General features: G+C 36.3%; 1 protein-coding gene across 19 annotated transcripts in view; it reads left to right on the top strand.

The window, feature by feature from the left end:
* KCNMA1 (potassium calcium-activated channel subfamily M alpha 1) overlaps positions 1–13,656 on the top strand; it is an 856,444-nt gene that overhangs the window by 484,136 nt on the left and 358,652 nt on the right. For all 19 annotated transcript variants that reach the window (XM_040320626.1, XM_040320627.1, XM_040320632.1 and 16 more), the window contains exons 10-11: positions 8,836–8,946; positions 12,011–12,116. In XM_040320626.1, coding sequence (XP_040176560.1) covers positions 8,836–8,946; positions 12,011–12,116 — 217 coding nt within the window. The remainder of the gene's footprint in view (positions 1–8,835; positions 8,947–12,010; positions 12,117–13,656) is intronic.

Raw genomic sequence — 13,656 nt, forward strand, 5'->3', positions numbered from 1 at the left:
ATCAGGATCTCTGACTGGTGACACTACAAAAAATACAAACAATTTAATTTTTTTTAAAATTTTTTCATTACATATTTTTTTCCCGATTTTTATTTTTATTTTTTCAACGCACTGTGACCAGAGCAATATAATGTACCATAATAACATTGTACTACTCTGGGAAAGTGCTCAGGATTTTTATTTTTACACATTGATTGCTTATAGCCAAATTACTTTAGTTTGTTTTATTGTGATTAGCTGTGATTGGCCAGAGCTAATCACATTGTACAGATGGGCTGTAATGTCTATACCATGTGATCACATTAACCAATCATTAACCTATACAATTGTAAACAATAGATGGCATGAAAGGAAGCTATACGTTGTTTACAACTGTCATGTGATCTGCTGTGATTGGTCACATCGGTCAAATGATGCCTGCAGCGAGCAGGTACAATGATCAGTGACAGATTGTGCTGCTGCGTGGCCGCTTCTGAGAGGACGTCATATGACGTCCACTCAGGAGAACGCACCCACCTGGCCGTCAATCTGCTATAGGTGTTAACGTGTATGTGTGAAGCCAGATTTTGAGTTCCAGAGCGCTTTTTCTAGGTGAAGATCACTCTATAAGACCCCATTCACACCTGAGCGTTTTGTAGCTTGAAGCCTGAAGCTACAAAACTCTGGAGGGGAAAACAATCTATTATTCTCTATGGAGATGGTTCACATCTCCACTCCAAAACGCCTGAAAACAGAAGTTCCAATACGCCTGAAGCTCAACCAAGTTCTGGGAAATTTTTTTTAGGCAGATTTGGGCATTTTTCTGCTTTTAACATTCGTGACCCTTTTAGACCTATCAAAAATCGTGGCAAAACGCTGCAAAAATTTCGGAAACCGCTACACTCAGGTGTGAATGCAGCCTAACAGTTATTTTGCTGTCCATAGCTTTCCGGAGATAAACTGGTATACGGAATATAGCCACTTTATATGTAGAGGGGAAAAAGCTGGCATATTGAATACAGATTTTCTTTTGACCAAACTATAAAATGTATGCCTAGAAATGTGACAAAAACACCCATTTGGTGATGTATTAATTTTTCATTAATATTAAATGTGCTATGTCTGTTTGGACACTGTAGCTGTCATGAAGGTGATCTTAATTAAAACAAAATGTTTTCAAGGTTAGTTATTGTATTGCAAAAACATATCTCTTCATATACATCAATATTTCAAATTCAGTAGGCTTTAATTGTTACCTTTAATTCTTACTCATTTTGGCAGGCTACATGGGATTGCACCTAGTGTAAGTTAATACAATATTTACTCACTCAAATTACAATGGCCTTTGATTCCATGGCCTCTGTTTCATAGCCGAGATCGTTTGAAACCATAATGAAGACAGGGCATTGATTATTTATAGGCTTAGCTCAGCTTGAAAAGCACCTTCAGAACTGAGAAATTAATTAAAATTAGTTAAAACAGTAGTGGAAACTAAGATCACCCCCATTGCACCGGACAGTGATTTGATGCCAAAAAGGATTAGAGCAGTAACCTCGGAACTCTGTGTTTGTTGTGATTTTGTGACAAATTTATCAAAGGGTGGTTGCCCACATGAAGTGCATTTTGAACTTGTTTTACTAATTATGGATTGAGTGTAAAAATTCAGTCAAAGTTCAGGCTGTCTGTAAACTACAGCCTTTGATAAAGTTTTGTGTTGACACTGCTACAGGGTGCTGGAACTGGATGAGCAGAATACATCTGAAATTATATTTGTACTTTGTCTTCTGTCTTTTCTGTTTGTGATAACATTTATATGATTACTGTTTGTTACCTTGGTTAAATGTTGTTAAAAATGCTCCCAGGATAATGAAGCACCTGGAATACTATTTCAGTTGTACATTTTTCTTAAATTGTCATGTCATCTGAAACAGATTAATGTATACTACAGCAGGTATGTAAATCTATACATATAATAAAGTAAGTGATGTCTGACTATATCACACTATCAAAAGTGAGCCTATTTATTAAACAAGGTGTTGTTCAGCAGTCTTAATAGTGCCAATAACTTCCTAATATAATCATAAGTAATAATAAGTTCAAATTACTTCTATAATTAATAAAGTCTAAATATGCTGTGATAAGAGCAGTACAGCACAGCATACAGAATGGTACAATCTATAGTATATCCAGCCAGCACTGTGTATAGAGGGGAATGGCTGGTAATATTACTTGCAGCACAATGTATATAGTGAGGTGGTCATATACTGAACAGTGTACAGAGCAGAAAGTACAGCACAGACAGTGTGCACACTTTTACTATGGTAAAGCATATCGCCTTAAATTCTATCATAATAGAGGGTATGGTTAAGGCTACCTTTCACTCCTCTACCTTAAATATAACTTTAGTATAAGACCGAGAAGGTACTTATCTTATTTCTAATATTATTATTCACTAGTGATAAATCAAGGTTCAGAAAATAAACAAAGATGTGGAAGAATCAGAATTGCTTTGAACCATCTCACAAACCACTGACAGGCTTGTTGTACTAAAGTCAATGGATAGATTGACTTCAGTACAACCAACCTGCCCATAGATGGATCACAATTTGTCTCTGGCCGGCCTAAGCAGTGACTGCATCTGATAAGATGTAGCCAATGTTTGGCCAATAGTTCTCCACCCAGCTCAGTCTATTTTTAAATCCGTTTTTGACTAGTAGGGTGGTGTTTGCAGAGCCACCCACAGCTCGAGTTTCCTGTGGAATCGGATGGTCACCCTTACACAGGGACTGCAACATTACACCATTCTGGGCATTTGGCTGTTGGGACATATTGTTATGTAAGCTGTTGTAAGATGACTACATACAAATGCAAAACTGCAGAAACTATCCCACTCAATTCTATCTACAAGTAAAAGACTGTTGGAAGGCACTTATTATCAGAATAGGTTTGAAGCAACAGAGGTTAGGAGCAGTTATGATGATGGGTGTAGGTCAGTTTGGGTTTGTTCACACCAGACACAATTTTTTTTTATTTTCTTCCATGTTTAGTGTGGGAATATGCAGTCCAGTGGAGTTTTCCCACCAGATATTTTTGGTCCACTCGCCCACAATTACTCATTTTGGTCACTCTGGGGAAACTTCTCCACTGGAATCTACAATTGCATCTGAAGCACATTAACACAATTCTGTGTGATTATATTGTATATATGTTTATTGTACACTTACTACTTATACATATACTGTTTCATTTCATTATGTAACAGAAAAATGCATAATTGTTCACACAATGCATTAGAAAATTGAATTGCGGGGTATAAACACAGTTTCCTTTTTTCCCTTGTTTCTGTAGATATGAGACTGCTTTGCATCTCCTATCTACATCCCCATTAAAGTTTGGGGGATGAAAAAAACAGTTAGGACTAAAATGATTTATTTGCTTTTTTAATGTCCTATCATCAGAACATGTCAAATATTGCAGCCTTGAATATGTCTGTATTCTCACAAGTCATATTTGTGACCTGCACTGACTTGGGCATTACAAAAAAAGCAGAACATAAATGCTTGGGGTTGCTGACCCATATTGAATAATTAGGAACAATCATAAACAGCACTCCCTGCATTTAGTTATAAGTATGTGAATCTACACTTATACTTTTTTCTTATTCTTGTGCAATAAAAGCAGGATTCCCACCTCGACTTTAATATACATATATTAGATCTGCAAACATTTAATTTCCATTTGGTTATTAGGTTTTATAGCATGATCTGCTTGGTTACAGGCAACACTTTGGACCAATAGGCACTCTTGCAGATCTCTGTTGGTTAATGTATGAAAGATCAATTGTTATAGTGTTCATTTTTCCTGAAGTCTTTCTGCTAACCAATTGTACCTGCATATCTGATTGCCATTTGATTTATAAGGGCACTTTAACATTGTTCAACTCTTATGTGGAACTTAACAGCTACGTAATTAAAATACATATAAGTAAAGCAGTAGGCATATATGCATTTCAACCCTGTATTTACCTGCTTTCCAAGAGTTTTACTTTAATGTGATATAATGGTTTCAGGCGCAACTGGGATTTAGAAAAACTCATAATTTTAGGCCTTTTTCTTCTTGGGACGAGTACATCACATTTACTTTATTCTTCCGCATTTTTGGCACACAGAACTTTTTATAGCCATTGTGAATTTTACAAATGATTCTATGTATAGGGGTAGATGGTGGAACCCAACCAAACCAAGATCATAAAAAAAAGACCTTTAATGACTTTTAAGTTACCAGCATATTAAACACATTTTTTTAAATTGCATATTCATTTAGAAATACTACATTAAAACCATCAGTTTTAAAGAAGAATCTTCATCATCTTCCAGTATTAGTATAAGCTCTACTCCTCCAGCATCCATTTTGTGCATAGGGGTGTGAGAAGCATGTAACTAAAATCTGGACCTGACGTGGTGGTTTACTTGCGCCCACTTCATGTAGTAACACTCTTCCAGATGAAGCCGATTTGATGAAACGTGTCAAGCTACTACTTTAGGTTTCAATCTACCTGCAAATGAAGATATTTTTACAAAATTGCTTATAGCTACTAATGCATGCACTGGAAGTTGATTAATTGTCTTCTTTTAAAGGTTTTAATGTTTTCCTGCTGAATCAAATTTTCAATAAAAAATAAATAAACGTGTTAATATATTAGGTCTGCTTTTTTTTATGATTTTGGTTTATTTACAAATGTTTCAAATTCCATCTGTCTGTCTTTCATGGGTTTCCAAAGGAATTACATATCTTTGCTAGTTAAAAAAAAATGTTATAAGAAGATTACCATTTACAGGGTTGCATAGAAAACGGTTGGGGAAGATAAGAAACATGGTTAGAGCACACACCCAGGGTAACAAACTTGCTATTCATTGATGACTGGAAGTCAGACACAGGGAAAAAAAATATTGTGGAAAAAGCCAACTGTTTCTGAGGAATAGGTCCTTATTCCTTAGGACTGTCCCAGCAGAATGCCTCCGATAACTTAAGTTGCAAATTGTTATTGTTCACAGCTGCCGGCTTTACCACCTTAGAACATCTAAAAGCTCAGAGTTGCTTCAAGTCTTCGAGGAGTTGAAGCTTTAGCAGTACCCTGCCAACTATTTTACATTTGCCAATCAAGTTACATTGAGGGCATTCAATGCAATCCCTTATGAGGTTATGAAGAGCCATTTGTCCATCAGAGTTGGTCAGTTCCATCAGTTATCCATTGATTGGCCCAGTGCCTTTTTAAAAGACCTTCCATGCTCATAGAAATGAGGGGTGACCTTTGATTCTCACACATATTGACCCCTCAGAATCAATGTCCCAGAAACTTTTCCAGAATGCTTTGCTTAAGTTTGTGTGTACCACAACCAAAGTTAACTTCATTAAAAACATTCTAGTAGACAAAACACATTATCCAATGTGTTGTATGTGTTTTTTTTTTTTTTTTTTTTTTTTTTTTTAGCTATTCTACATATTCGTATATGCCACAATGTGGTGATGGTGACTTTTTTGATCATATGGATACATGTAAGATACTTACAATTAGTATATGACACTGTTGATTATATTGTATAAGTGTCAGCCCACCCGCCCCCCCCCAAAAAAAAACCTGCCTATGTATAGTATATCAAGTATATCAATAATTAAAACCAATGGGTTTGTGATATTGTCAGGGTCATTGGCTTTACTGCATATAATGATATTATTTTAGACTGCATCAGTTTTGATTAAAAGTTCAGAAGAGGGCATTGGGGATTTTTCCATGGTAAGTGTTACTGTGGTAAATGTTTGTAAGCTTGTTTGCATGTGTGATTAGCAATTAGTGAACCTGTATTCAACTCAAAGCTGTAGTAATAAATGTGCTGTTTTAAACATAACGCATTACTGTAAATGTGAAGAATAGTGCTCTGGGTTCCCTTACATGGTGGGGGTTACAGAATTGATACTCGGGTGTTCTGCTAAACAGGAGAACCACTATTCAGAAAGAGCCCTTCATCAAAACTAAATGTGGCCATTCATGGAAAAAAATCTGCTAGTTCAGCAGGAACAGGCCAAAATTTGGTGTATGTATGGGTCATTTCTGTTCATGAGAAGTCGATTTGTTGATTGACTTTTCATGAACAGGCTTGTGGGAAAAGTTTACTCAATTGGCACATGCAGCCAATGGCCTGCAGCGCCGATCAGTGTATTCTGACGGCAGAGCCGTCCTGCTGTCAGAATACAGTGACACAACAAGGACTTCCCCATCCACTGCAAATGTGTGGCTAGGAAAATCAGCTCTGTTTGTTTTGATTATCCGGCTGGCTGAGGTAAAAAAATTGGGTAATGCAAGGGCAGCCTAATGCTACAGCAATGGGTATTTGACGACCCACAGAGGAGCTTTACTAAAGGAAAAGTAAATGTTTCACAGTTACCATTGTCTTTTAATATGTTTAATGGAGTACTATTGTTACTAAAGGATTGATGTAATTATATTTTAAATATAGATGTGCTTTAAAATTTCACACAATTATCCCTATGTTTTATTTGTATTAAAGCTTTTGTGTTCTGTATGTGTTGTATAAAGTTGTTGTACAATTTCTAAATGTTTTAGGATATGCTTAAAAAAATCAACATGCTGTTTTATTTAACATGTTTTCAGTTGTAAAATGGAAATATTACACGATCTGTATTAAACTTCAGGTTAAAAGAGGTTCTCACGTGTTCAAAAATACAAGCAGGATAAATGAACTCTATCAGCGTCTCAATAACATGATAAAAAAATGATACACACACATATATATATATATATATATATATATATATATATATATATATATGTATGTATGTGTGTGTGTATGTGTGTGTATATATATATATATATATATATATATATATATATATATATATATATATATGTGTGTGTGTATACATGTGTGTGTGTGTGTGTGTATATATACCTATATTTAGAGTCATTCAAGCATTTTATATAACTTGTGTATAAGTAGGAACAATTACATCAGAATGATGCCATCTAGATCCCAGTTTAAAGTCATAGAAACTTTAAACCAATTCTCTTTTTATCTATGCTTATACCCTCTCTGGGGAAGGGGGATCTCTTTTAAAGTTATGATTGTTCTTATGACAGTTGGATTTTGGCAGAGGTAACGACTGGGCCTGGGTATACACTTGTGATTGATCACTTTGTGTGAAAGCAAGCATATTTTCCTATGTTATGTGAAGCATTTTGCCTGTTCTCAACAAGATCAAATACCTGATTTGATTTTTATTATTTGTAAAGCGCCAAATACCGTTCATGATCTGTGCCCAATCTGTAGGCTTTGTTTCTGGGTGTACACAATTTTAGTTTTCTAGATGTAAAAAATAGACTCATATAGACCCTGCTAGGTAAATCTATTTGCTACTTTTTGGATTCTGGGTACAATATGGTATTCATGGAAACCTGAAAAAAAAACTTTAATATCCCCAAGTACTTTAATTAAATTCTTTAACAAATTTAGAACTCCAGGAGCTTGTTTACAAAATCATTGTCAGTCCAGTTCTGTATTTAATTCAATATCATTATCCATATGTCCCATCTGCTACACAGAAGAGAAGTCTCCTCCATCACCTTCCACAGACATTGAAGACTGTTTGAAGACATGTACGCAATAAAATTTCCACTCTTCATAGTGTACTGTCGGCTATAAAATAAAACAAAGCTATCCACATTGCCTGAAAGTAAGAGAAGCAGTAAATAATAGCATTTAGTACAACCTGTCAACTAAATATTCATGCCATATAACAGATCTGCATACCTGGCACAAATTTCAATCCAATAGATCCTATTGCACTTTGCAATGCTGTCTGTCCAGCTTATTTAAAACACCGGGTGTAGGGGGTGTATGAAAGGAAGGAAGACTCTCCAGCATTGTTATGCACATTTAAACTTCATTGAGCATGATGGGAAGGTAACACTCTCTAAGTTGTGCAACACTGTAACCTGACACATGGCTCAATTCACAAAAATGTAACACCAGCTGGACATAAACATTAGATTTCTTTCATTCAGCCCTGCATGATGATTGAGAACAATCACTTGATTCCCCCATGCATGCTAAACAGCTTGGATGGACAAATCTGTAGTGCTGTCGATTGTATTTTGACAACCGACACCCATGGCTGTTAGGATACATGGGCTGAATCTGATTAAGGCTGGGTTCACTCCTATGTGAATTGGATGTGGGTTTTAGCCGCATCCAATTCACATGACAAGAGATTGTGACCGGCTCCCTATGGAGGCGGTTTACATATCTCTGTTGCGGCTGCGGAAGGGCTTGCTGTGCATCTTTGGCTCTTTTTCAGGGCCTAATTCAGGCAAAAATTTGGCCCTGAAAAGGAGAACAGGGATGCACCGGAACCCTGTTGCGAGCCACATACGTCTGAGGTGTGAACCCAGCCTGAATGCAGGCATCTTTCAGGTGAGAATTTTCTGTCCAGCCTCATATTAAATTGACTTTTGTCAACCTGGTTTGTGCTGACAGGACCATAGAAATAATTTTGGTCACTTTAGGTATTTAGCATTGTTACGTTAATGCTTATTTTTTTTATTTTATCTTGCATATAATTGGGTGAAAAAAATATAATATGCACATTAAAAAAAATAGGATATCTGACCTTTTGCATCTTCTTGGTCAAAGTGCTGTTTGTGTAATTATTTCTTTTTCTTAGCATCTGGTTCTGGATCCCTTTGAAGATGCCAGTATATTGAAGACTGCATCCTTGGTTTCCCTCTATTACCAGACCTGTCTCAGGGCTATTTTTCTTAATTGTTTATTTGTATTTCAGGCATATTGTGGTCTGTGGTCATATCACTTTAGAGAGTGTATCCAACTTCTTGAAGGATTTCTTGCACAAGGACCGAGATGATGTCAACGTGGAGATTGTATTCCTGCACAAGTGAGTAACTTCTCATGTTATTGTGAAACAACTTTGCAGTATGGTCTGTTACTTATGCCTTGCTTTTTAGATGTTGCTAATTATTGGGGTTTATGTACTAAAGGTTTAGAGGCTGTTTTGTGATTAACTTGAAATAGAATACAGGGATTACTGGAGTACACCGAGTCCTGTTTGACTTAAAACACTGCAGTGCATAGTTAATTAGAAATTGAGTACTGAAACCCAAGGACTACTGCTGCACTTTAGTAACATCTGATCCAATAAGGCTAAGGGCACTAACTCAGGAACAGACAATCATGGATCCAAACATTTCAAAAACTTCTAAGGAAATCACTTATTCTGAAAGACTTTTTTTTTTCTCTAGCGATCGTAAGGTTAACTTGGTTTTTCCATTTCTCCACTATTGGTGCATTTGGGGATAGCCAATTTTTGGCCATCTGTTTGCATGCTGAGGTAAAAATAACAGATGAAGTAAATACCCCCTGGGAGAAGGGCCTCCTCATCCAGCAAGCCTAGAAAGCAAATACAAGTGTCTAATGAAAGCAGTACATGACAGGCTTTGATAATTATATGTGTAATAGCCTCCCAGTATCAATGAAGTTTGGGGGAATGTCATAGCATGTGCATAAGGTCAGTAGGAAGCCTGCTGCCTCTAGGACAATCAGGGGCTTTTCTATCTTTCCAATGTAGGAGGGTTCCTGGCATAACACATAAGATTCTAACATAATCTTTTTGGTAGTACTTTGGGCAAAAAAAGTTACATCAATGGTATGTGAACCAGGAACCTTGGGACGTTGGCTATGTGCAGGCCTGCAACACCAAAACCTGCCTTTAAAGTGATATTAAAATACAAATTTAATGTGTTGCAACTTATCATTAAATGTGGTTGCATTCATTTTCCTTTTTAGGCTTTTGCCCCTCTGTTTTCACCTGGTGATCTGGCCAATAACACACCACCTGTATTAGAATGCCCCCAGGTGGAATGGGAGCATTAGATTTAAATACACAAACAAATTGAAGCCAAACTCTAGCCAACACTTTATAAACAGTTTCCGCAAACAGATTTTTTCCTTTTTGGGATAAAGGTTTTAGATTAAGAAATAAAATCGCATCATTGTAATTACCCCTGTCAGTGGTAAATGGTTTATTTCATCCCTGTAACTGCATCAGCTTGTTCTTTTGAAAAACAGACTTTCTGGCTGGATTACTAGATGAAATTTAAAGATGGAAAGCCAAAAAATAAACAAATACAGCCATTCCATCTAAGAATTGGTAAGCTGCAATATAATACGTTTGCTTTGAGGTTTAATATTGCGTTAACAGCAAATGTTGATGCAATTTAGTATTTAGAAGGTTAAATTATTCTTACAGTATTTTAAAAGATTTGAAGACATTATGTGTACAGCTGTTGTATAAAGCGCATGTCTTGGGTGTAGAAAAACTCCAAGCCCTGTAATTTGCAGAGTTCCTTGTAACAACTGTTCTTTCATATTGGGGTATATATAGTCTAACCCCCATAATGCACCAATAGTCTTATTGGAGAGATTTAATAAAACTGTTGCACACAGAATCAGGTGCAGCTGTGCATAGTAACCAAATGGCTTTTAACTTCAGCTTGTTCAATTAGGCTTTGGCAGTAAAACCTAGAAGATAATTGGTTACTATGCAAAGCTGCACCAGAATCTGTGTGCAACAATTTTAGTAAATCTCCCCCATTGTGTTTCATAATTTGATCAAGACGTAGAACTGTGGAAATATGCATCTGCCCCTTTTTGAGGAATTAGGGGGATACCTAGGAGAAAGGGATACTTGGAGTCCTTGAATTGAGTCCTCTGGTCTATGCCACCCCATCCAAATACTACCTGCATATAGTTGTATGTTCTCCTTGTGTGGGTTTACCCAGTTTCCTCTCGCACTCCAAAGACATGCTGGTAAGTTAATTGGCTGTATAACATGGCCCATGTATATGAGATAGGGAGCCTTAATGGAAGCTCATTGAGGGTAGTGACTGATGTAAACGTAAAACACCCTGTAAGTACATTTTACAGTAGTCACCAGACAAGGAGTAGAGGGAAACCTCCAAAATGAAGACTCCTTTTGTGATGTCAATGTTGAATTTGTACCCCACTTTGTGAAGACTTTCTCTTGTTTTCTGTTGTCTCTGCAACATAAACTTAACTAATTCACCCAGCGGAGACACACATAGAAAAGTTGGAAGATTCAACTAGATAAGGAATATGCACTAGTTCAAGCAAACTGTAAGATGGCAACTGGGACAGACCGAAAAAAGAGAGGAGCCCACATCTAGTCTGTTGTGTGAAAACCAATGTCTGTATAACTTGGCTGAACTAAGAGAACTGTGATAAGCTCACCTTGACTATTACTATGGATATAAAGTACAAGTATTTGTATTTATTTTTATGGTGACAAACTGATTCTTTCTTGAGGTGGCTGCATATGGGACCAATGAAGTATACTTATGCAGCGAAGTGTAGAACTTTATTTTAAATTGTAAACAAAATTGAAGGCTAACTCATTCTGAAAGATAGGTAATAATGCCTTCAGGCTACGATTTCATAAAAGTCAGAAAGTCCTCATGTAATCAAGTAATTCAAGTATTTTGAAGGATTAGAATATTATGGATTTCATGAGCCGTAACAGGTGATTTCTGCAGAAACCCGTATCCAATTTGCAGTAGTGTGAACCCAGCCTAATACCATTATAGGCTTGGATGTAGTAACACTTCAATAAAACAAAAGGCAAAAGCTAAAAATTTATTTTCATATTTTGTAAAATAGATAAATGGTAATTAAGAATGAAGTGTGAATGGGAAAAACACATTGGGGCATTTTTAGAAAGTCGTGGATCTGACGTTCCGCAAACAATCTCTGCAGGAGAATCTTCCAGTTCCATGTGTTTTAAATGACAGTAATTGATTGCATACCTGAGATGATTTGGTGAAAGTCACATTTATTGCTTCATAAGTAGATTTAATAGGGACAAATGACCTTGAAAACTGCATATTATCTTGTTGTTTACCACCTATTATTTTGCTTTTCTGCAGCATATCTCCAAATTTGGAGCTAGAAGCTCTCTTCAAGAGGCACTTTACTCAGGTAGAATTTTACCAGGGATCCGTCCTGAATCCCCATGATCTTGCAAGAGTCAAGGTAAAAGGACCTAAGCCTTCACAGTTTTAGTTTTTATTTCAAAATCATGTTTCTAGTTTAAAGCAGCAAACTAAGTGTGCAGAGACTTTATTTGAAAAGGGGGGAGTCAAAGTTTTCATTTTTTTTTTATTCTTATTTTTATTCTTTTTTTTTTATTATTAGTATTATTTTTTAAATATGTATATTTACACATTTTTGATATGACTTTTTAATTAGCAGTGCTCCGCTGTAACATAATGCCAGTAAATATCTTTTTTTTACACTTGAATATATTTTAAGATATACAGAAACAAAATGAAAACAAAAGTCAACATATGGCAAACGGCCACAGTGGATCACAGGGATAATACTGAATGGAGTATGTGGGCTGCCTAGACTATGTAGTTACTGTAAATAAGGCTGCAGATAGAGACCGAGTGAGAGAGACAGGAAAAAGATTTCTGCCTTATTTGGGCTCCAGTGTCTGGCATGAGAAAACTGAGTGAGTTCTCTGGTCGCCACGACATTTAACATTTTGCACCTGTCTGAGAGCCCATTTGCTTAAATAGGTGGGGTTTTGGTGGGTTGTGATGTGCTGAAGAGTTTTTGTTTGTTGTAGCCCCACAACCATAGATTGTCTATTTTTTCCCAAAAGTGTACCTTGCAAAATAATGCGAGGTCCGCTTATTACTGAGCCCCCCCCCCCCCCAAAATAAAAACTAAAGGCTAAAAACACCCAAATGATTATAAGGAAAAACATATCTCACTGCTTTAGTAAACCTTTATGATGTTGTATGCCTACCTTGAGGTTGGTGTGTTCTACCCCCCTCACAGTCTTAAAACAGAATTTCCTCGATTTAGTGCAGAGAGTTCTCTGCTCACAGCTGACAACTGTCAAAAAAAAAGTCAGCCTGCCAAGTTTATCACATCGTTTAGGAGGAGATAAAGAGAAACATTGTATGGTTTAGTTATTTTAGATCAAATGAATGAACTTCGTTCTGTAAATGAGGTCAGTTAAACCAATTAAAGACTAAACCTTTTTCTGACACTTATGCTTACAAGTTAAAATCAGTATTTTTTGCTAGCAAGTTACTTAGCACCCCCAAACATTATGTATTATTTTTCTAGCAGAGACCCCTAGAGAATAAAATGGCGATTGTTGCAATATTTTATGTCACACTGTTTTCATGCAGCGATCTTTCAAGCGCAATAAAAAAAAAAATACACTTTAATGACTAAACAAAACAGTAAAGTTAGCCTGATTATTATTTTTTTGTATAATATGAAAGATGATGTTGCATCGCAAGAATTGTGAGAGAATTGTGATCTTTATTCTAAGCAAAAAAATTGTGATTATCATTTTAGCCAGAATCATGCAGCTCTAGTGTGTTCACCCTACTAGCATAGCATAGCATGATTTTGGGGACGGACATTCTCCTTTTGGGACTTGTGTTCTGGAAAGAGAAATACTGCAAGTATATGCTAGAACACCTTTTCCTTTTGAGCATTTCTGTATTGTAGAGGTGATCGCTAATGACCAGGTACATATTTTCCTAGCAGT

The sequence above is a fragment of the Rana temporaria genome, chromosome 8 (assembly GCF_905171775.1).
Source record: "Rana temporaria chromosome 8, aRanTem1.1, whole genome shotgun sequence".
NCBI lineage: Eukaryota > Metazoa > Chordata > Amphibia > Anura > Ranidae > Rana > Rana temporaria.